The sequence below is a fragment of the Haemaphysalis longicornis genome, unplaced genomic scaffold, assembly GCF_048455015.1.
Source record: "Haemaphysalis longicornis isolate Haplotype H1 unplaced genomic scaffold, Haemaphysalis longicornis Haplotype H1 scaffold_10, whole genome shotgun sequence".
Lineage (NCBI taxonomy): Eukaryota > Metazoa > Arthropoda > Arachnida > Ixodida > Ixodidae > Haemaphysalis > Haemaphysalis longicornis.
In genome coordinates this window covers 104,839,674-104,864,642 of record NW_027526204.1, presented here as the reverse complement: position 1 = coordinate 104,864,642, position 24,969 = coordinate 104,839,674, and the positions used below count along the sequence as shown (strand labels likewise).

Here is a 24,969-nt window from a genome sequence, read left to right as displayed (position 1 = left end):
ACAGGTCGGTATATGTATATTTTCTATAACCTATCTTTGAGTCGTCAAATTATATATATTTGTTCCAAAGAATCACTAGATTTATGTTTTTTTGTAACGCAATGCAAACATGCGGTATTGCAAACAAGAACATTGTCCTCACACTAAACGTTCTTACATCCGTTTTGTCCGAAGGTTGTAAGAATCTTGTCCCATGGTGAACACCTTTAAAAGGTGTTTTGGCTAAAAAAGGGTGTAAGAATGAAAAAAAAGGTGTTCTTAGGAACACCCTAAAAAAGGTGTAAGGTTGCTCAACACCATGCAATGAGGGTGTCGGCAGCGGAGCTACGCGTGACGGTGTGGATGGGCCGAGAGCGCAGCATGACGTACAGACTCATTCAACACGCACAAGTCACACTTGACCATCAAATGAATTGAGCAAGAAAACCATGATGCGTGGGGACATCGAGTAAATAATTACTTGGAAATTCATATGCTCGTCTTGCTTTTAGAGCCAGCAGAAGAAAGCTTCCGATAGAGTCGCTAATAATTACTTGGAAATTCATATGCTCTTCTAGCTTTTATAGCCAGCAGAAGAAAGCCTCCGATAGAGTCGCTAAGCTTACATGTCGCGAAAATAAGATATTGTAGCGCTAATTTCGGAAATATCCATTTTAATGTGAGCATATACAAATCAGCATGTGGATTTGCAAAAAATTTTAATCGTGAGGTAGTTATTATATTCAGTCGTATTATTATTTTCAATAATATATTCAAATTTTATTAAGTACCAAAGAAATATTCCCGCCATTTCAACACCCTTCAAGAAGGGTGTTCATAATTACAACACCCTTTTTCTTAAAATGGTGTAAAGTCACAAATTAGTGTGTTGGAAACTAAGAAAAAGGGTGTACAGAAAAAAGGTGTAAGAAAAGACCGTCAGCTGAGAAAAGCGGTACGTTTAAGAGACCTCAAAAATTGGAGGTATTTCATACCCCTTTACACGGGTGGACAGAACATTTTCAACACGCGGAGTATGTTTTGTAACTCACGATGTTTCACACAATATAAATTGGCATAATTTATTACATGTACAGCTGTTTAACCTTGAAGTAGGGTTTATGGAGTAAGCAAAAAAAGACGGAGAAAAAGAACTGCACCCCTGTAAAGGGTGCACCACCCCAGAAAAGGTATTATAAGAGTTGGAGCCTGTTCGAGTGTGATCACAGAAGGCGCAAGCGTATGCGCAGCTCTTACTACACTATTTCAAAGGTACTAGTCTTTTGGGGAATTTAAAACGCTAAAAAACTGGCGCAGCTTGCAATGGTGGTGCAAGGCTGGAGGAACAGCATCTCGTGGTCGACCTAGGTTGTTTCCCCCTTGGATCCGCTGTCAGTGTGGGGTACACACTGGAATAGACTTGTAAAATCCGGCTAAACTTGGCCCCACCCCTGAGCGGTCATCCTAGCTTAGCAAGAACATCGCAAAGCCGAGCAAACTTAGCAACACCAGAAGAAACTAGGTCGACCCCCAGCTCTGCTATTCGTTTTTTACATCTGAACACCTATTTCACATCGTTTCAACACCCTACAGAAAGCCAAGAGTGTTTCAGTCGGCCAACACCCTTTTGGCCACACAACTGTAGTCTTTAATTTTAAACGTCCAAATTGATGTTTCACTTTCTGAAACTAAACTTGAGGCATGGGGCGCACCGTATATGGAAACGAACTATCATTGCAGACGAACAATTTTCGCTTTGCTTTTAAACATTTCTTACGAGTAGACGAGGGTATGAGGGGATATCTTGTTCTTTACAGTGCAATTATGCATGCATGCAGACCTTATTCAATGAACAGCTGAACACCTTTTCCACGCCCTTGCGACACCCTAAGAAACATCAGGGGTGTTGAAGTTGATCAACACCCTTTTTCCCACAAAAAGGGGTTAAAGCTAGAAAAAGGGTATTGCGATTCAAGAAAAAGGGTATAATTGGCCCCAAACGCCCTTTTTCTACTTATGCTACACCCATTTTGACCAAAAAGGGTTGTAAAAAAGTTTAGTGTGCATATTTCAACTTGAGTATGCGTGCACAATATGGAACCCCCTAGACAGTCGCAGGTACCACAACAGTTGAAAGGCGTCGAAATTTGTTCGTTTGATGCGCTTACAAAATATCACAGACTGCACGCCACAGCCAGGCTTCGCATGATGGTTGAGAAATGTTCCGATCAAAGCTTTTCATTGCATCGCTCGATAGTATAAGTAGCGACGTTTACATGCTTAAGCCAAATCCTATTTAATACGCGAGGGATCCCTCATTTTGAAGTTGAAGAAGTTTCATGAAAAAAACAAAACTGCTTGAAATATCTTTTTTCCAGACTACGTTGTACAGGAGTAAGCTAAGCCAGCTGGCGACGTTTTGTACCTCGAGTGCAGCTTTCGCCGCCTGTATGAAAACAAGATGACATTTCCTCTCGCGCTCTCTCTTGGCTATGGATGGTTTTATTCATTTCTTAAATATTCATCCCTCACACTTGTACCTTTTTTATTATTGCTTTGATTTTGTGTCTGCCACTTGAAAGCGCATTACCTGCAAATTATTTCCCCTTATCCCCCCACCCATTCTATTTCCAGAAATGGCGGTGTGACAAATGAAGAATAGATCGAATAATGCTGACGTTGCCTCCAGTGACAAAGATATCAGTATGATTGAACCAGCCTAACCGCGGCGAGATATCCCACTCTGGCGAAATGCATTTATGAAGGCACACCATACGCGAAAAATCCCCACAATTAACATGCTCACCTATATTTCAGCCTTAGACGCCTGTTTTAGTGGATGGAGTGCAGCCCTCATACGTCTGAAGTAGAAGCAGATCTTTAAATGCAACCTGAAAGCAAGGCACTTGAAAACTGTGGAGACCGCAGCTTCCCACTGGTTGCCACTGAGGCGGACGTGATGTCAATCTTGAGTTGAGCTGGCTTCTTTTTCGAAAAGGAACACGAGCCTGGTGCTGTCGGTACCGGCATCCGGATTTGAAGCGTTCGCTCGGCGGTAAAAATGAGGGCTGTGTTACTGTGCCGCTGACACCATTTTATGCACCACATGTGAGCAATGCGGTAGAGTAGAGGTCATCGAAATAAATTTGCCGTTTACAGAAGCCAGACAGCGGACTTTGTTCCCACACGGTTGTTTCTGCATTTTTTTCGTGTTACGTAATGCTCGAGCACAATGTGCACGGCAGTTCAGCGCTGGATAAGTATGCTTTCACGCACAAGAAACCTACCATCGTTAGCCTGTGGGTTGTGGGCAGTTGTAGCCCGTCTTAAATCAAAAGCTGCTAAGTGCAAGGTGTGCAGTTAGGGCGCACTACCGATTAGTTCCATCAATTAAACCTCAAACTTGAATGCAATTCGCGCAGTGTTCGAACTGGTGTCAAATATTTGTATGCTTAATGACTACTTCTGACAGGCTCTGTTTTGAGTGCCATCATGGCACTATAAGCACTCCACAAAGCGACGTCCATCGGCGTTTTATAAAAAGAAACGCCGCATCTGGCACTAATTATCTCTCCATTAACGTACTGTAACAAAAACTAACCTAACATTACCTAACGAACAGAAAAAAATTTATTGATTGTGGGGGTTAACGCGGCGACGCAACGCAGGCGACGAGGCGCGCCGTAGCGGATGGCTCCGGATTAATTTTTCCCACCTGGGGATATTTAACGTGCGCCGAAATCTCGTACACACGGGCGTTTTTGCTTTTCGCCTCCGTCAGAAAAGCGGCCGCAGCGGCCGGGAATTGAACCCGTGTCCTCATGCTCAGCCGCGCAACGCCCTAGCCACTGAGCCACCGGGGCGGGTTACGGCCTAAGTCAAATCCCCGTATTTGGGCTCAGCAGCAGAACCCGCTTAGCCACTGAGCCGCCACGAATGGTAACCGTTAACTTCTTGCTTACGGAAATTGACGGGTGGCGGAATAAATTCACAAAATCAATCAATCAATTAATCAATCAATAAAATAAATCATGAAGAGCCGAGGACGCCAATGGTAGCCGTCTTGTTTTCTTCCCCCGGATCGTTGCTGCTTCAGTCGACTAAGCCCTAACCGGTTCGTTTGAGCTTGCAATTAAGTTCAACCGGAGGGGGAGGGGAGAGCGTACACGCACGCAGCTCCCGAATCTACGTACTGTACATCTTGTCTCTTTTCGGGAAAGGGATGTACGATTGCGCTCCTGAAAAGGGGGGGGTGGCGTGCCAATCAGTAGTCTCTAGGCAACCGCCTGAAGGAATATGCACGCGTAGGTATACGTGTTGCCACCGTATTTCAACCTTTGTCGGTGGATAGTCCGACGTCACATTATTTAACCGCAAAAGAAACAAATAAAAAAGCGAGAAACGCGCATAAGTGAAAGGAAAACTTGTAGCAGGATAGATAGGCACTTGCTCAATCCGGCGAGTGACACATAGCGAATGAAGATGCGAAACAAATTGACTGCTTTATGTATGCGGCTCACGCCGATGTTGCTGCATGCATTTCGCGGCACAGGTACTGAGATCATCCCGCGAATTCGTACGCAGCCTTTCCCTTGACGCCCAGCCCAGTCACTCTGAAAAGAAGGCCGTCTTCGGCTCTCGTGGAGTCGGGTCGGAAGCTGCCGGAAGTGACGTACAGGTCTTCGTAGTTGGCGCCGCCGAAGCAGCATGAAGTAGTGTACTTGGCCGGAAGGTCGATTTTGGTCAGAATCTTGGCTGCAGTGGTCGGCAGGTGGAAAAAAGGCAGAAAAGAACAAAGAATAAGTGGTAACACAGGGTGAGGCAAAACACCGTGGAACGATGGGGAAGCAAAAAGAGGTCTCATGCCTAGTTCATTTGATGGTGCCTTATGCAGACTGTTTGATTCATTGTTTTACTCATGGTTTGAAACCGCGTTCCGAATTGTGTCTGGAGCACCATCTATCTGGAAAACAAAACTTGCTTTGGGCTCACCCTCTTTCTCCCTTTTCTGTGTTATCGGCTGCAATAAACGTTTTTTCTTCTCCTGCTCTTCCTCCACCTCCCTCATCTGAGACACTGAAGTCAGCTGATGCGCTATGAATGCGAGAGCAATATGGCTCCCCCTGACGACATTTATCAAAATCTTCTTCATTGCTACGCAGCATTTGTGTCGTTCTGGTTCCGTGAGACTACCAGAATGTAGGCTCGTCGCTGGTCAGTGCGAAATTCTGAATGATCTGCGGTCTGGTATGTATTGAAGGCGAAGAAAGACGCAAACACGATGCACTATGAAGATTTTTATAGGTATTGCTATATGAAAAGCCATAATGATTTCTCGCTCTCAAATGCCCTCAGGGTATTTGTTTCCGTCCATGCAGTGGCAGCGCCGAGGTGACGTTTTCGTCACACACCCGGATTATTCTTGGCCGATAGACAATGTACTTGTTTGACTAGATATGTTTCGAGAAAGAACTACGTTCTAAAAAATGCATACAGACCAAATGCTGCGACCTTTGGTTCGCTGACTCTCGACTGCGCACGTTATTCCGTTCGCTTCACCGACGTTTGATATTTATAGGTTTTTTTAGGAATAGCAGTAAAACAAAGTGCAAAAATTTCAAGTCACTTTTGACTAGAAGAGAATATGTCGAGTTTTGCTACTTTTTATATTATAGCATGCGATCCTGAGCTCTCATTTACTGGTACCGTTAGGACGCCGAGGTACTACAAACAGGAGTGCTTATTTCCTGATAAAAAAATGCATAGTGCAGTCATTGATACGTAGTTATTACAGTGATGCGACTCCTCCTCAAACAATTTATGGTTTTTAATGGTTGCTATTGCTGCGGGAAGGCCTGATTTGAGCCACGCATGTGATTTTATTTCCCCTCCCCCTTCCCCCGTGAATCTTGGAAGAAAGCGGTGGCGCCTGACCTGTTTCTGGATCGATCTGGATCACGGCGAAGCCTTCGAAGCAGGCCAACCAGATCTTGTCGTTCACGTCCATAGTCATACCATCCGGAAGGCCCAAGCCCTGGTAGCCGGGAGTCGATCGGAAGTCGGCCAGAAGCCGGCGGTTGCCTGGCAGTGCGAACGTTCAAATTATGAAAGGAGCACCCGCTGACGGAGGTTACTAGGTTAACGGAGCTGTCCACCAGCGTGTGCGAACATAATTTCACAAAAGCAAGAGCACTTCCAGCAATGAACTCCGTTCCACCCAGTAACTCCTTTCGGAAATAACGGACACTTTTCATAGTGTCGCACTTCTTCAAGAGCCTGCAGTCACCAACACTGTAACAAAATATAACATAAGAGTCTAAAGAGGAGACATCCGCTGATGGATCGCTATATATAGGCGCGCTGCACAAGAATGACAGTGTGGGCACGACTTCAGTTCCAAAAGCAGCATAGGCCATGCCTTGAGGGTATGGCGAGTTCCCTTTACGGAAACGAAAGACGCGATAGCCTTTTGGCGGGGGTATTACTACCTACGTACAAGAAGCCGTCAGGGACAAAAGCGTTTGTTTGACGAAGCTGCAGCTATCAAATAGAATGTCTTCTAGGATCGCTGTAGGAACATTTGGTTTTGCATTGTGTCTCTGTGCATCTCGTACAAACGCATACCAGGGGAGAAAATGTTCGTTAGTTCGCGCCCGAAGTTTTTCCGCGAGGGTGCATGATCCTTAGTCCTGTCTTGTCGAGTGAACTCACTTATATTGCCAGCGTTGAGGTCAAAGTCGAAGGCATATATCTGCGTCGGTACCGAGTCATCGTAGAACATGGTGCCGTTGTCTGACGTCCAGGTGATTCCATTGGACAGTGTCACTTTGTCAAGCTTGTGCTGAAGTCGACCCTTGGAGAAGGACCAGAAGTTGTTTTTTTCGGGTATTAGGTTCTGGACACCCATCGATGGCATGGATCCTGTGGACAAAGTTGTGACACATATCTCAGTTCAGATCGTGTAGTTATAACGAAGGCTTTAACATGGAAGCGTCACAAACGCTATCGGAAATCTAGACGCTTATTCATGAAGAAGGGCACATTGCATGGCTGTTTTAGAGCGACAGCTCTACTACGCTATACATTTCTCAAGGTCATTCCTCGAGTAACCCGTGACCTCCAGCCACTGGCACGCAAGCTGCGCCTTTCGTATCACTTCACTCGCTCGAGTACCGCCACAGCAGTACCACGTGACCCGGCGAGGATTTAACGGCTGCTTCGCCGGCGCTTGGTCTCTCAGAATCGGCATTGATGGTGAGCGGGCTGCGCTGTTGTGCGCGCCCTTCAGCGTGTGCAAAAACATAAACCCAATCATGGAAGAGATTAATCTAGACGGCAGGATGCGAAATCTCAAGCAAAGGCAAATTTTCACGATACACTGTAGGCGTAGTCTGCTTTCGCTCGTGACGAACAGGTTTGGAAGTGTTAAAATAGCATTTTTCTTCATTACTATAAACTGTCGATAGCTGGCAGCTTGATAATAAAGTGTAGACCCAGTTGTTATCCTGTGAAATCTCCTAGCTGAGCCGGTAAACACGGATACATAAATGAGATGGCGCCCAATTTTGACTATAATGCAATAAAAACACTAGAAATCCGCAAGAAAATAATGCAATTAATCGAAAGAAGCCACAGGTGTGACGTACCAATCCTTGCAAAAATCACGAGGGAGAAAACAGCCTTAGCAGCAAAACAACGCGCAGGCATCGCAGCTGTTCCTTGTATCCCTCGAGGTCTTCCATAACACAAATTAGCAGAAAGTGCAGTCGCGCGTTCCACATTTTCGTAACATTGAAGTCATTGCATGCACCGGCGAATGAGAATTCGCTAAAGCTCTCGGCATCTTTCAGTACTCAAACACATTCACACATGCGCCACCCATTGTCATAACGAAGAAATTGATTGATTATGAGGTATAACGCGCCGACGCAATGCAGGCGATGAGGCGCGCCGTAGTGGAGGCCTCAGGATTAATTTTGACCACCTGGGGATCTTTAACGTGCGCCGAAATCTGGAACATACGGGCGTTTTCGCTTTTCATTTCCATCAGAAAAGCGGCCGCCACAGCCAGCAATCGAACCCGCGACCTTGGACCCAGCAGCACAACGCCTTAGCCCTTGAACCACCGCGGTGGGTTCATTACGAAGAAAGAATGTGTTCAAAGCATTTCTGAGTTGGAGCCGTTTGTTGCCATGGCTTCTTTCGGTGTGTTCTGAGCTTTTGAAACCAACTTTGGTAGCACTCCGATTGTCCAAGGTTCCTTCCGGTTTCCTGAGTCTTCTTAAGGTACGCTTCATGTTTATTATTACGTGACAGGACATGAGTGCTTAACCCCCCTCGTTTGTGGGGGACAGATGACGGTTTCCGCTCTTTCTTGTGAATAACGCAGTAGCAAATGCTTTAACGGAATTGCTGCGCAGAAGTGAGCAGGGCAGAGTAGTTCCCACGCAGGACATGTCATATAATGCTTACCTGTCCATAGGCGCCCCAGGGCATCGCATTTGCCGTCGTTGAGCCGAGTCTTCACCGTCGACTCGGGGTCCGACACCTCAGTAAGCAGCGTCCTCTTCTGGGTGTCAAGGTCAAATCGGTAGATGCCCTTTTCCATGCAGACGGCGAGCGTGCGGTTGTCCTCGGCATACGGAATGGCGTTTCCGATGTCCCCTTCTGCGGAAAAACGGTATAGGGTTGGGTACACATCAAGCATAAAAATACGTACTCTTGATACCCGACTATAATATCACTTTCAAAAGCAGCTCCAAAGGGCTCTGCTTTATGCTTAATTAAACATTCTCGGTGCAGTCATAAATTTTCTGTGGTACCTGAACCTTGGCAGAATTGTTGAAATAGATCAGTTTCAGTTACGTTTTCTTCCATACCGCTCAAGTCACTGAACAAGCGCATAAAAAAATTGACTCCAATCCACGCTGTGAAGGTGGTTGGAAAGCGACGCTTTAAGCGACACCCACAGCAATTGACCATGCGATGTCACTTGAATTCGCACACGTCGCTGTAAAAAAAGTGAAACCAGACGTTCTGCCAGTCGTTACCTGGATTTCGCGGGGGCGCCGTCCCGAACGCAGCAGCGTTGGCCACGGCCGGGCTAGAGCGGCGGACGCCGGCGCTGTAGCCCGGCCGTGCGTCGTCCAAAAGAAAACGTAGAGGAGCGTCTTTCGAAGGGTGATACAGCGGAACCCATGCTGACGTGCTAGCTCAGAGCTACACCACAGCGCGACACAAGCGCAGACACCGGAACAATTCGGCATGTGAGCTTACTGATTCCCATTTATACCGATTAAAATAGTTAGTTTAGTAAGTTTTAGCATTGCAATAAAGCTGAGGGAACTTTTACAATCGCTATTTATCAGAACAAGTTGTTCCTTTCGCCTTTTGTAATACCTGTTAAAACACAACCGAATTGGTATTGACCAATATAGAAAACGGAGTCCCATTCGAGGCAAGCAGGGCGCAAAAGGTAGCGTTTCTCTAGCGGCCAGATGCCTTGTATGTGGTTTCTACATTTTGTTTTCGTGCCCTGCAAACCAATCCTTAACGTATCTTTGCCGTACGACCACTTAATTCCGTCGGGTCCGGGTTACCAAGGAGGGGCTGTCGAACAAGTTAATCAAGCCGTGCGAAGGAAGAGCGCAATGGACGCGAAGCTGTGTCAAACAGGCCCAAAACAACCGTAACTAAAGCAGACGACAAATCTGTCCCGCCGACACATCCGCCGGTGTGCAGGCACCTGCGCGCGGGGAACGCTGGGTGTTCGCCGCGCCATCTGTGCTCCTTGAGTGAAAACCACCCTCCCCCTCTCCAGCCGCGTTGGGAGTTCCTTGTGGATTAGCAGAGGTTCCTACAATAGCCATGTGACATAGTTGCTACTGCACTCGGGTTCAACAAGGGAAGTTGCCTCTGCGGCTCATCACCGCAGCTGGCGGTTTCTCCGCGTGTCGCAAAGAGTGCGGTACTGCGAGTATTCTGAATGTGACACAAGTCGTTTTCGTGATTATCGGTTTTAATCTTCTCACAACTTACTGCAGCGACAACGACAAACTAGGTGAGAAAACCATACAATGTCACAAATTAGGCGCAGTCTCCATTCAAAACGCCCGCGTGCGTTAGCTTCATGAGCCCGTTGCTTCGGCGGAGTGATACAGTACCTGAGCAATTGCCGATCTTACCTTGTACCCGAGTATATACCTCTTTCACTACAAACAGACGGCCTGCTGCAATAGTCTAATGTACGAATGCCCCAGGGTCTCCTTTTTGGTGTATAGTTCGGTTTTCTAAAACACACCAATGTTCCGGCCCGGAAATTGGGACAAAAGAAAACAAATTACAAGTAGCAGTTTCAAACCGAATCTTTTCTTAGTGAGCAGTACTTCTCTCAACACGTCGCTTCGAACTGACAAGCCTCCATCGTGTAAATAACGCTAAGAGCCTAAGCGACGTTAAAGATTTTCGAAATCTGGATTCTACCGCACAGATTGCCCATTAAGTAAGATGGTGAAGAATTTTTAAGCCTTCCCCCCTCATTATCGTCATCCCCAGTTTGTGCCCACTGCAGGAAAAAGGCTTAACAACGTGTGGGTTTGAGCTAGTTCATACCCTACGATCAAGAGCTTTAGGGGTGGAAAATTCTGACGCAAAACGTGAACAACAAGGACAAGCGCTATCCTTAGGTACCACCTGTCCTTGTCGGTCACGTCCAACAGGTCTTAATGTTTTGCGCTTAAACCTGTAGGACAAAGGCTTCTCCCAAAGATTCTCAGCCGCTTCTATCATGAGTTTGTCGCGTCCATTCCTTTCCACCGAATTTTATGGTGTAGTATGCTCATTTTTTTCCTTTCAGGCAAGAAGTGGTGTGTAGTTAAGGTTCACCGCATGCGGGAGGGCGAGGGACTGACCCAAGTGGAACACCTCCGTTTCGGTGCGAGTGCTGGGGTCGTAGCGTACGATGTCCCGTCCGAGGCAGTCCACGTAGAGCAGTGTCGAAGAGCGGCCGTCCCAGTGCGGTCCCTCGCCCAGGAGGTTCTTCCGTCTGCTGGCGATTTCCACCTTCATTGTGGACTTCCGCGTACGCTTTGGGGACTTCGGGATGAACTACAAACAGAAGGAGTATACTTCAAGTTTAAAAGGGATGAACACGTGGTATTTACACAAGCCGGAATTAAAGGCGAATTCTCGGGAATGACAAAGTTTACCCGCTCCCTTCCCGTGCCGCGTATCACGTGACCGCACGTCACGGCTCTGTGCGTAAACATGACGGGCAGTCAGCAGATTCGCAGGCGGCGGGCACTCGGGAGCGGCGCCGCCTCTGGGATCAAGGGCGGCCTCGGCCGGAATTTCTTTGGCGTTGGCGAAATGCTTTAGCTTCATGCTCAAAGATTACTCTTTCGGTGCGTTTTTCACACATTCTATTACGTTTCCACTGCCGGTGATGGGATGCGGAATGACTCGGCCCATCGGCAGCAGCCACAACTTACCAGCCAGAAACTTGGGCCCTGCGAACTCACCGCATCCGTCATCAGCAGCAACTTAGGTGAGGACGAGGAACAAAATGTAAAGGAAGCAGAGTTTCCAGGCGTGCAAGAAGCATTTCGCCAACGGTAAAGGATTCTCCGGCGAGGCGGGGATCGTTTGTGCGGTCTGTATAGCTTGGAAGAACCGACCCCGACCCTGCGGTGCCGCTCCCGTCAACTATCCGCCCGCGCTTGTGCCGGCTGCGCGTATACGCATATATGAGTGATGCGCGGTCACGTGATGCGCGGTCACGTGATACGCGGCGCGGTGAGGGAGTGGATGGATTTTATCCTGCGCATGAGTCCCCCTTAAAGAGGCCACTAATACATATTACAACCTTGCCCAGTTTGAAAGACGGAGCCTTCGGTAACTCACTCAGCTCCGTCCCAGCCACGGAAAACGTTTTATTTATTTATTACAAAAAGACGCAGGAAATGTTGAAATCGTTCAAATTTTGCGCTGCGCAGACGTAATATGGGAAGGAGTGATGTGAGATAGGTCAGAATTAAAAACATGTATGTTAAACGCACGTTCGCATTAAAGCGACACGATGAAATAGAACTACGTATACCCGCTACAATCGCCCAGTCATGTTTCTTGGCGGCGGCCGCCACTCACGCAAGCAAGATTCTGTGACGTCATAGAAAAATGCCGGAAAGTGGCTGGGGAGTCGCTACTGCTTCACCTGTTTTTCTTAATATTTCATTTCATTTCATTTATTTACTATCAAGGCACGCAGCATTACAGATAGGAGTATGCTAACAAATAAAAAAACATACAGTAAAAGAGCAGTGTTACAGTAAATTACAATTCAGTGTTCGAAATGGCTGTTTCGAAGACGTTGATGGTTGATATGGCTGAAAGAAATGCCACCTTTGTAACTGGTGATCACTGCTTGATGATGTGTAGGTTGGGGGAAAAAGAGTGAATCGGAGAAGTCTTATTATTATAGATCTTATGAAAGGGACACAGACATTTAAGAATTATTTTTTCCTTGAAGCTTGCGGAAAGAGAGAGAGAGAGAGAGAGAGAGAGAGAGAGAGAGAGAGAGAGAGAGAGAGAGAGAGAGAGAGAGAGAGAGAGAGAGAGAGAGAGAGAGAGAGAGAGTGACAAACAAACGGAAAGGCCGAGAGGTTATCCAGGCTTGGAGCCCGGATTGGTACTCGGCACTGGGGAATGGGTGTGCACGGGATGGCAGAGAGTGTAGGCAAAATAGGAGAAAAGAGCAGGGCCGCGCACACACTTTAGTCCCTTTGTGGACACTATAGCCTTTCAGCCAAGCCTGTGCCCTTCATAAAACGCAGAAGGGCTTTTGTTGCCTTCTGCGAAGCCGATTGCAGGGGTCGGAGTCCTAGAATAGCCTCTATTGTGAACGGTTGATTGTCCAATCGGTTGAGCTATGCGGCCAAAACACGTCTTTACGATGAACACTGCGGGCAGCGACAAATCACATGTTCGATTGTTTTTTTCAACCTCGCAGGCGTCGCAGTGGGCACTACTGGCCATCCTGATGGGGAAGGAGTAGGCCTTTACAAAGTCTACGAAGTAAAGTTGACGGAGATCGAGACAGCCGACACGGAAGACTTCCCTGGAGTAGAGGGTCCTGGTTATGGAGGTGCGGATGCACAAAGCCCGGTTTATTCCATTGACTGATGGAGGTCCTGCGCGCTGACTGACGAAGCACCCTAGCGGTTCTGTAACGTCCTCGAGGTCGGCAGGTGCGGTGGTTATACCATCAGAATCAACGAAAATTCGATTCCGTGTCGCCCATGTCACGAGCTCGACGGCCACTGAACTTGCGGCCATCCGTGAAGCTCTTCAATACATTATAGAAGGTCCTCTGCCAAAAATGATACATTTTTACCGGCTCCAAAGGTGCGCTGCAAAGTTTCCGAGCAGCCCTGCGCTACGGTCTTTTCCACCAACTGGTGACAGAAATTCGAGAATTATTTCACCAGGCTGTCATAAAGGGCCACAACATTTTTTCAGTGGCTGCCAACTCACTGTCTGTGGAATAACCCGCAATGTTTTGGCCGATGCAGCCGCCCGGACAGGCCATGACAGTGAACGACCATCTTGCTTCCACTTTCAAATGCCGAAGCTTGCGGAAAAACCGGTATTACTATTATCGGGACAAAGCGGGCGTTTTAATGAAATACAATTTTTAACCAAAATTGTACTTCACGAATGAGTTCGAATATCCCACATCTGAGGAAGGAAGGAAGGATGTAGAAGGAAGGCAGGAAAGTTAACCTGGGCAGAGCCCAATTTGCTATCCTCCACGTGGGAAAGGGGAAATAGGCAAAAAATAGAAAGGAAAGAATGAAGAAAAGTTGGAGCAGACAGGTATGCCCAGCGCTGAAGCGCTGATGAAGGCGGTCATTAAGCGTACTGTGCACTTGTAGGCCTAACTTGGCCTGGCTGATACTTCGGACGATTTTGTCGGTTGTAAATCACCTCCACAGGCGCACAGCCGCAATTGGCGATTATCGCGGTGGATTAAATTGCGGATACGTTTCAGCGGAAGCGATAATGCGACAGAGGGGCGCCAGGAGAACGGGAACCGCGAAGTTGCGGCAGCACTATAAAAGCGGGCCAGCGGAGCATGGTCGTATACCGTAGGTCACGTACACTCTGTCACGCGCTTATACATGAGGTCTCCACCCGTACACGGCCAGCTCCAACGGCTCGTGCCATATTAGCAGCTGGGGACGCCCGCCCTCCAGTGACTCCGGAAGTGTATGTGGAATGGGGCCACAAATGCCAGCCGGTGCAGAGGAGGATGGTAATAAACTTCAGGAGCCGGAGAATGATATACGCACACAACATTAATAAAAAGAGGCAGACGACCGATATTGGTGCAGTCCATGTCCTCTAACTCCTTATGGCTTAACCACGAGGAACTTATGAAAAAATTGGCGGAAATAATTTAAAATTGACACTAAACATTCTGAAATCTCAAAGGTGCCGCCATGTATGGTGTCTTAACGTGACATCACCGTACGTATACTAACTCAGTCGGCTTCAATGCGTAATTAAACTGTACTTTATGATTGTTTTAGTTGGGGACAAATTTTTAAACACCTATTTTCATCTCACGTGCAATGAAGAGTATGTTACGCACGCTCGCTGCTATGGTCGGCAGCATTCGCTTTGGTAGCATATGTAAGGCTGGCACATTTTTACAACAGAGTTTTAGCAGTCCATCTGTTCCGCAGTGTACGTAGTTGCCGTGTTGACCGGGGCCCGTCTGGGCACTTGTGCACTCGTCACGATAGGGGGATTAGTTCCGCGGGTCGGCCTTCGCTATGTCCGCGCATTCGTCACGGTGGAATGCGCCTCCTCGCCCTACCTCCTCACCCTTCCGCGCGCGAAGGCGCAGTCGGCTCCCGGTCAACACGGTAACTACGCACACGACGCAACAGACGGACTGCTCAAACTCTCTCGCTTTCAAACGCTCTAGGGACCTATCAGGAAACGGTTTCGGTTTAAGTTGTCTGATGTGATGTCCTTTCGTTTTGGATGCAGAGTACATACCCGACAAAAATCGGTCTGCCATTTATTTTGCAAACCCGCGTTGCCAGTAGCGCGTTATTCATGTTTGGTGGCTCCAAGTGCGTCGCTTTTCATACCCTCCCGCCCCCAGAGTGCTCTTGTGGCTGGACGTTATCGCTAACACCCCCTTAGGAGCTCTAAGAGCCCTATAGGAATTTAGAACACATATTACTAACCCACATCAGAAACACGTCGCGACTAGGGAAGTTTCCGCAACCTCACCCACTGGGTAGGGGGAACGGTCAAGTTGTGTACCTTGCTTGGACCTTTTTTAATACCCTAATTTTTATTAGCGTCTCTATGAAATTTAGTCCGCCACCCTCCCCTTGTGCCTTTTTTCTAATGTGGATACAGTCATCCGCCGTATCTTAGAGCTTGTTGCTGAGACTCCAACTGCAAACTCATACCATATATGTAGTGCTCAATGACAAATTCCTTGTTGTCGGCCCCTCCAGGTATCCAAACACTCCGAACAAGTAATTTTATAGTTTAAAAGCTCACTCCTGCTAAAACTGGTCATTGACGTTGCGGCTGTAAAAGCTGCTGTGAGTTGAAGAGTCATTGAGTGGAAGAATCAGTATAGTAACCCTGTAACTTAACGGGCCGGCGAACACACTGCGACCCTATACCATTTTGATTGATTGATTCTAGGGTTTAACGCGCCGACGCAACGCTGGCGATGAGGCGCGCCGTAGTAGAGGGCTCCGGATTAGTTTTGACCACCTGGGGATCATTAACGTTCCCGAAATCTCGTACACACGGGCGTTTTTGCTTTTCGCCTCCATCAGAAAAGCGGACGCCGCGACCGAGAATCGAACCCGCGTCCTCGTGCTCCGCAGCGCAACGCCTTAGCCACTGAGCCACCACGGCCGGTTATACCATTTTCCAAAGCATCACGAGTTCAGGGTTTGATTATGAGGTTTTACGCGCCGACGCTACACAGGCGATGAGGCGCGCCGTAGTGCTCCCGATTAATTTTGACCCCCCGGGGATTTTTAACGTGCGCTGAAATCTCGAACACACCGGAGTTTTCGTTTTTCGCCCCGAATAAAAAGTGAACCCGCTTCTTTGGCTCAGCAGCAAAACGTCTTTGCCGCTCAGCCATCTCTGGGGATCAGTTTTAGGTTTCCAACTGCTGTCGGTCATCCAACCGCGGCACCACGCAGCGGCCAGGAATCGAGAGAGAGCGAGAGCGAGAGAGAGAGAGAGAGAGAGAGAGAGAGAGAGAGAGAGAGAGAGAGAGAGAGAGAGAGAGAGAGAGAGAGAGAGAGAGAGAGAGAGAGAGAGAGAAGAGAGAGAGAGAGAGAGAACGCCTTTAATTAAAGCTGAAGAGGACAGTCCCACTAACGGTAGGGCTTGCTACTCCAGATGGGGTGAATACAGTGAGGTGACAGCGAAGAATAGAGAGAAAAAGTAAAGGTAAGAAAGAAAGGGGAGTAAGAGGGGGAATGCACACATATACAAATTGTACATGCTCAGAGAGTTCACAGAACCTCTTCTAGCCCTGTTTCCGAGTTTATCACGGAGTGATTCTCCATCCGACGATCGGCTTATTTATGTCCACTGGAAGGCGAAGGCCTCCCGAAATGGGAGGCTTACAAAATCAAACTAAATCATTTTATTTTTCCAAATAACATTTGGAAGAAGGACCGAACAAAAAGTGTAAGCTAGTCCACTCGACGAGGGTTCGGGCCCCCTTTTAGAAGGCACAGAGAGGGTGAGAAATACACAAGCAAACAACAGTATCATGTACGTAAAGCGGAATAATCAGATCACAATAACACAGACATACAAATAAGAAGAAACAGAGCTGATTAACACATGAGTACATGTTAAATGTCTTTGAAAAACTAATTATTCCGCATGCACAAAATAGTGCGCACTCTTGCTGTGCTAATGGTTTGTATAGTTAATGTATGTTTGTGAAGATAGTTTCGAAACAGCGAATCATTTGTTCCCCATAGGATGTCCTGAAAAAGGCACTTCCGTGTTACGAGTGTGATATGTCGGCATCCGAGTTGGTAGATATGCAAGGGAAGCTAGTAAATTTTTAGGAGTGTTAAGGCACTGTTTGTATCTTATCGCCAAATGATATGAGTAAATATTGGGAATGGAGACTAAATGAAAACGATGGAAAAGTGGCTTAGCGTGAGCTTGGTAGTCTGCAATTGTCGAAGAGCTTTTTTTTTTCTGGAGTGCAAGTAAGCTATTCAAGTTCGTTGTTGTGGTTTACCCCCGATCAAACAAACAAAAAAGGACGCAACAATGCAGATGAGAGAGAAAAAGAGCATTTAAATTTTTAGTTTATGCTTCTTCGGCAAAAAGAATCGAAACTTTGTTAAAATACCAACCGATTTGTCAATAGGTTTAATAACGTGATATTCTAATCCCAAAACATGTTTTTATGGAAACTGACACCGAGAGGTTTAATGGAGTGAATGACTTCAGAAATGCTGTTACTGAGAAGATTCCCTTTTAACACGGCGTGTGGTTGCTTCGGTGAAAAGAGGGCTACCTTCGCTTTGTTAACGTTTATTTTCAAGGAATTTAACTTGCTCCAGGAGTGTAATTTATCAAGGAAATAGTCTATAGCGAGTTGAAGTACCATAGCGTCAATAATTTGGAAGTTCAGGCGCGAACGCACGTGAACTAACGAAGAGAACAGCACGGAGAGATCATGGCCCGAACTGTGGGCAGAGTGTCCTTGAAGGTCGAGCGTTTCCGCCACGCGCGATGACGTCATAGCTAGACGAGGCTTGCCTCCGCCTACGCGGCTGGGTAAAGGTGGTGCTGGTCGCCTCGCGGCGGAGTTTTTTTTTCTTGATATTTTTTTTTGCGAAAGCCAACTGACCAAGCTCAAGCTTAAAGGAGCCATGAAGGAGCCATACAACTTGGTTTAATTTGAAAGAACTAGGATTCAGTATATCACTCAGCTCCATTAAAGCCACAAAAGATGTTTTTTAACGAAAAAAAAGAAAGAAGTTTTTAAAAATTTTCAAATTTTGCGCCACAGTGACGTGTTATGGGCAAGAATGACGTCATACGGGCCAACAATAAAACATAATTTTCAGTGCGTTAACTGAACGTTAGCATTCAAGTGATGCGGTCAAATGGAACTAGAGGCCCCCTTACAGACGTCCAGTCATGTGTCGTCGCGACAGGTGAGTTAGGCGGCCGCCAATCGCACAAACAAGGTTCCGTGACGTCATAGAAAAGTTGCGGGAAATGGGCTAGGGAGTCGCGACTGCTTCACACGTTTTCTTTAATATCTCCGTTATTTGTTCGAAGATTGCGATGAGATTGGTATCATTGTTATCGGGACTAAGCAGTCTGTCTAATAAACCCAACTTGTATTTTGTCTTCATGGCTCCTTTAAACAGCTCCGCTGTTGAAACATTGTCACACAAGAATTACACCAGGGCTGTTCTTGAATACGCGTTCACAGCATGTGACGCCAAGACAGTCGCAAATGTAGCAGAAATGGAAAGGCTCCGAAAGTCGTCTGTTTTATTCGTTCATTATAATTATACTACAAAGTTCAGCGCGCCACATTTAAAAAAAGTAGCTTGATATGGTACCACTTTCCCTATCGCAGACACGTAGAACAAATGAAGCTTTTCTTTTCCACGGTATCTTGAATTTAAAAGCTAGAATAAGTAGTGATCTTTACAAGCTAAGATTATATTTTAGTAAGGAGGAACTGCCCACTTAAATTAAACTTACTCTCATGCACAAGAAAGCTGATTAAAATTTCTTTCTTCGTTTCAGGCGGTATCAGACTGAAATAAGTGTGCCCGAGCGGATGCAGCTTTTGCCACATCTGTGAAAGCTAATTGGCGTTTTTTTTTTCCGTGGCTTTGGTAGGCATTGTCGCGGTTATACCTTTCTATTAGTGCTTTAATTGTTTTGTCGGCCACTTCGCGTAGTACTACGTGCGAACTGTTTTGTTGGTACTCTTCCGCGCTGCCTCCCCTCTCCCCCGTACAACGAAAATAATCACGCGGTTATAAATGAATGAAGAATATTTTAAATAGACTAACGCTGGCGTCGCTTCCGATGACGAAGATCTCCCGAAGAGTAAATCGGCTGAATTACTGCGAGATTGCCGCCTCACGCACCTAAACTACAGTTATGCATTTCTAAAAGTAAGCTGAAGCAAAACTCTCCACAAGCTTACCTATATTTCAGTCTCAGGCGTCTGTTTTAATCGATCGAGTGCAGCCCGCGTACGTCTGACGTAGAGGCAAAAGTTCAGATGCAAGCTGAAAACAGGGCACTTAATAACAGTCGAGACCGCAACTTCCAACTGCTTGGCGCTGAGACGGACGTGACGTCATACTTGAGTTGAGCTAGGTTCTTTTACGAGAAGGCACGCGAGCCTGGTGCTGACGGTACTGGCATCCTGCGGCTAATCCTGGATTTTCACCGTTCGGTCGGCGGTAAACATGAGGACTGTTACTCTGCTGCTGGCACGGCTTTATCCGGCACATGTGTACAGATCGGCCGAGTAGAGTTCACCCGAATCAATTTTGCCGTTTACAGAAGCGAGATGGCTGGCTCGGCGACATCCGGTTAAAGGGCAGCTGTCGACTGCGACGACTGTTCCACTCCGCAGGTGGTGGATCAACTGTTACCACACGACTGTTTCTGCACTTCTTGCGTGTTGTGTAGGGTTAAAACGCAAGGCGCGAGGCTCTGCGGCGCTAAATACATCTACTTTCCTCGCACAAGAAACGTACCGACATTAGCTTTCGGGTGGGTGCTAGTGTAGAACATCTAACACCAAATCAAGAGACGCGATGTGCTCAGTTGGGGTGCAGTGCCAATTATTTCCACCAAATGTCAAACTTGAATGCATTATACGTAATATTTTAGAATGTATCGAATATTTGTGTGTTCCACGACTACTTTTGATGAGCAAACCGCCATTGGCCTCACATTTCGCAGCATGTCGTATCATGATCACCATCCTGCCTCTGTACACACAAGGCGAAGGGCCCTCCTATGTTCCTCCAGTTATTGATGCCTTCCGATGACCAAGCATTTTAAAGCGAAGCTTACAACTCCTCACTTACGTCGTCTGTAGTCCACGCAATAAGCACTGAAGGGAGGCAACTTTTGCTGACGATAATGATGATAATGATCGTGGGTGAAGTAAAAAAAATTAAAACGGTCCCTGTGGTCGGAATCGAACTTGGGTCCCTAGCGTTATGAAGCGACGTTTATCCGGCTGCGCCATTCAGCACTTTTAAGGGCGCAGCCATTTGGCGCCTGTTCCTGGGCTGAGCGGCGTCGCCGTCATCGCAACCGAGCGGACGATGGCAAGACCGAAGAGTGAAATCAAAGGGGGAGACGGTCGCTAAATTGTGAGGGGAGGGCGGTTCGCCCTGGCGGTTTAGCGAGACGCTTCTCCGAAAGTGTGCGGGGGGAGCGGGGTACAGTATGCTGAGCCCGCACGAGAGGCTCGTCTGCGCGACGCTTGGTGAAAACGTTAGCGGGAGTGTGCGCGTGATGGTGATGTGCGTTCGCTTCCTAAGCCGCAGTTCGCGGTCCCTTCCTGAGACGCACTTCGCGCCGCCGACGCAGAGGCTCACCATCGCTGCCGTCGAGAGGACCCACGAGTGAGTGGTGCCTCAGCAAACTGCAGCATTCAGGAGTGAGTGCTAAACTGCGAGTGAGGCAAATCGGTCGTATGATTCGTCAGCCGCTGCAGCTGAACGAGCTGCCCCAGAGGAGGCTGAGCACCGCCGACGCCAGAACCCAGAGTAAGTGCTGAACAATGAGCGAGGCAACCGGTGCTTGTGGTTCGTCAGCCGCTGCAAACAAATTTTTCTGTAACCATACATATATGTGTGTCTGAAATCCTTTGCACCAGCACATTTTGCACAGTAACAACAGCTAAATAGCTGCGCCCAAATTTCGCATTAGGGAGTTTCGTAATCGCCAGACAGTTTTCGAACAGCGAAGCTGTTTAGCAAATCGTAAGTTTTCGTGTCCGCAATTTAAAATACGAAGAAATAACCGATCGCGCACACGGGAACGCGGTCCTTGCGGCGACCGCCCGGCAGTTAAGACCAAGAAAACGCCTAGCGCTCGTGTGTACGTCACCCGCGATGACCGATCAACGTCCCCTGCGCGTCAAGCCAAGCATACCCACTTAGGGAGATCGGTCAAGATTGGCACAAAAAAACAAAAACAAAAAAACTCCAGCGTTTGCCGTAATCATGGGATACGATTGCTCGGAACTAGAAAGACTCGAGCGTTCGCCGTAATAGTGGCAACACTTGTGCGGATAGAGAAAGACACGTTATAACGTAAGTCCCTCCAATGTGATTTCTATTGATTATCACTTGCAAAAACAAAACAAAAATGAAGGAAGCTCACACTTATAGCTACAATGCTGGAGTAAAGGTCGTTGCGGTAGTGAAGAAAAAGCAAATCGGCTGCCATCGCGGATTTAAACCTTAAATGCTAGGAAATCCATGGAATGCCCGTATCAGCTAAGATCTAGAGAGCCCAAGCGCAGTGCAGTAAACGGTACCGATAAGAAACGGGTGCTCGCTTTTGGGTTGGTTCTTTCGGTGTCGGGCTTGATTTTGAAAAGCTTGGCGTTCCCCCATAGTTGTCGCTTCTACAGAGGGGTGACGATTTTTCTTTTCCCATGAAGTTACTGATTTCATCCCTCCACCTAGGTAATTGTCTTCCTCATCTTCCAGAAGACCACAAAAGAGCAATGTGGCCCGGTGGGCTTCATCCAGAAGGCCATCATCAGTGGGAGCTTGGATGGAGGCACACAGACTTCATGAAGCCCTCCGACAGCTTCATCTCCCCTGATTTTACTCAAAATAACCTTTTTCTCCCCCTCTCTCTACTTCCAGCACCGTTTCTAGTTATACTGTGATAGTCCATCGGTTGTCAGCTCTCCGCATTACACGCCCAGCCGAAGGCCGCTGTGCGAGCCTACCCAAGTACCCAGATTCCCTGGTTTCCCCTAAGACATTACCCAACAATTCCTAGTACTGAATTTACTTCAGAAGATTGTCTTCTAAAACACCGAGGACTACTTACCCCAGGATCGGGAAAACCTTAGCTGCCAGTTTTCCGCACAGAGCGAATGACTCCATAACAGGTGGCGACAGTGTGACAGCAAGCTGCAGACGGGCAGTGATACAACGCGTTCCGCGCTGTCATTTACTACGGTACCTAACTGGCAACGATAAAGCCGCTTAACTGGCAGCGGCCTCCAAAAACACCCTGCAGAGCGTAGCCGGCCATATCCGCATCTCCAAATGCGGGAAGGAACGGCCACAAGAAATGACGGTTAGCAGCCAAACGGAGGTCAGCGGCCCAAACATCTCCGTCCGAATTCAGCTATTCAGAACTATAGAGATTGGATTGTATCAAAACTAAGAAACGCTTTCGCAGGGAATTAGGCACGGGCAATGCAGATATACCTACCGTGTTCTGGCGCGCGGAGGGCATATCAGCACCGGTTAATTGGCCAGACATTATTCAGCACATTAGAACAAAATTCTTCGCTTGCAGATAGCAGGAATCTAGGAGGTCACAAGTGAGAGGAAGAGGTGGTAAAGGGAGCTTCTTTTGCACTTAGCGGCGATGGCAAAGGGGCGGATGTCCCCTCTCCAGTTCTCCCCCTTTTCGTTGTCGCAGCGCACGTTGTAAGCGTGGGTTGTCGTACCAAAGTAGCGTTTTTCTTTTCATAAAATCTTAAGCATGCTTGAAGACTTTTTACTGCGAGAGCTCGTGCTTCGGTAGACCCTCCTTGGCTAAGCGCGCGCCGCGCGAGAGAGAGAGAGAGCGAGAGAGAGAGAGAGAGAGAGAGAGAGAGAGAGAGAGAGAGAGAGAGAGAGAGAGAGAGAGAGAGAGAGAGAGAGAGAGAGAGAGAGCGACAAAGTGTGAAACATATATTTCGTTTCCTCAGCTTTCTTGCTCAGATTTCCGAATGAAAGGGATACTTCCTATAGAGCACGACGTCGACTTGGTTAAAGCGCAGAAACGCTGTAAAATAGTTCGCAGAACCCTAAAATACTGTTGTGCAATTCGTCACAAAAATTGACGGCCCATGCATTCAAATGGGATAATTTCCATGGCTCCGGAACGTAACTTGAAACTGCGCACGAAGCGAGCTTTCTCCCAAATATTAGCTGTGCGAAAACACTTTGCATTCAACAGAATAACTCCAGAGCAGCCACTTCTCAAACAACTTCTATGAATCGGAAAGCTGCACCAGGCAAGGAGCGCCGCATTCGTGCACAAAAAAAGGGGGCACGTCTAGTGGCGCAGGGATATTGTAAAAATTTGGCAGTCAGGAAGATTGCATCGGTTCCGCAGCCAACGCAACAAAAGTACAGCTACAACAGCATCTTAAAGAAAACAAACATAATTACGGTGGCCTCTGAGGGAATAGCATCCATAACGGTAAAAACACCGTAGCATCAAGAATAGCTGATAAAACAGCCGGAGAAGAGCCTACCGTGATAACGGCGATTGGAAAGTCGCCATCAATTCGCAATACATACAAAGCAAGAGAACTGCACAAAATTACAGCGACGTACTCACCAGGACCGATCGGATACAGCTGTCGAGATCTCCTGAGCGCAATGGCATAGATAAGAGTGTTGCCACTCGTTCTTCTATATTTACCTGTGTTATCACGCACCGGAGGTCGGTACGAGTGGTTCGCAGTGAGGCCGGAGAGGTGAAGAAACTGTGCGATAAGATACGCTGCAACTAGCCGCCTTTTACTCAAGGGTTCGGTGTGCAGCAGCCGTTGCGCTCAGATGCCATTTTAAAGTTACTCTGCAACACTGCCGATAAACGCCTTCACTCTTTCCTTCGCGTCTGGAAGAACACGAAGGCTATACAGTCAATCTCGGATATATCAAACTCCAAGGGGATCGCAAATAAGTTCGATATATCGATAATTCGATATATAAAATATCTGCTTTCGCATAGGATTTCCAAGGGGATTTTGGAGTGTTCAATATATGCAATAATTCGATATATCTTGGTTCGATATATCCGGGATCGACTGTAGTTATCGGCAGCATGAAGCGGGACTGCGTGATTTGCTCGTCGCAGCAGAAAGGCCTTCCGTTTCTGCTTTGCTTTTATGGCTTTGTTTTTAAAGTGGCTATTATTAGAATGTGTTCATTGCTGCAGCCGAAGAAAAGCCGGCCAATAGCCGCTAAAACCGCTGTAATGGCGTAATTCCAGCTGTTGATGAACGCAAAGAACGGTAGAGAAAAATCTTTTGAGCAAGTTTCTAAGTTATCCGATGTGCATAGAGCAGTAATTTTTGGTTGAGATACTTTGCCCCCCCCCCCCCCTCCCCTATTCGAAGCATTGGATGTGTTGGTTGACTACATTCTACAAGCATTAAGATTTCGTGAAAGCTGAAAAAAGTGTTGTAGGGTCCCTTTAAAGACGAAGGACTTTCTTGGGCTGCCTAAAACAGATAATTTGGGTCCGTGTTTGTCACTCGATTCAACCGCGCGGACAAAGTGAAGGTATATCCTTGAAAACGAAGTATGTGTAGGGAAGACAGTTGCCAACTACTAGAACTGCTGCCATGGCTCATAGATGTCCACATTATTTCGCACGGAGGGAACTTCTAACATATTTGAGGCAAAATATACGTGCGCAACTGAGAGCGCTAGCATTTTCTAAATGAAGAATACACGTTGGATTGTTTTTTACGATATAAATTGAAGAAAAAAATAACGCTTAGAAACGCTATGGGAGGGCGGTGTTACAGAAGCACGATAGTAAGCGAAGAAAAAGCGGCAGTGCAACGCCGGCACGTTTGGGAGGAAAAGCAAGCACAAAAAGAACAGAACTCTTGCTGGCGCAGCTTCAGGCATGGACGCGCGAGAACTGCGAAGGCGG

The 24,969-nt window shown here is 47.3% G+C and overlaps 1 protein-coding gene across 2 annotated transcripts; it reads right to left on the bottom strand.

Moving 5' to 3' along the window:
• Positions 1–4,462: 4,462 nt before the first annotated feature.
• On the bottom strand, positions 4,463–23,704 carry LOC144159028 (regucalcin-like). Of its 2 annotated transcripts, none has more exons than XM_077690261.1 (6): positions 23,641–23,704; positions 10,890–11,085; positions 8,452–8,646; positions 6,691–6,900; positions 5,914–6,060; positions 4,463–4,734 (listed from the first exon to the last, which is right to left on the bottom strand). In XM_077690261.1, the coding sequence occupies exons 1-6, from the start codon at positions 23,686–23,688 to the stop codon at positions 4,541–4,543; spliced, it is 990 nt and encodes a 329-aa protein (XP_077546387.1). In that variant the 5' UTR covers positions 23,689–23,704; the 3' UTR covers positions 4,463–4,540. The 2 variants fall into 2 exon arrangements, with proteins under 2 accessions (XP_077546387.1, XP_077546388.1); XM_077690262.1 differs by lacking the exon at positions 23,641–23,704 and adding an exon at positions 19,238–19,374.
• Between the last annotated feature and the right edge of the window lie 1,265 nt (positions 23,705–24,969).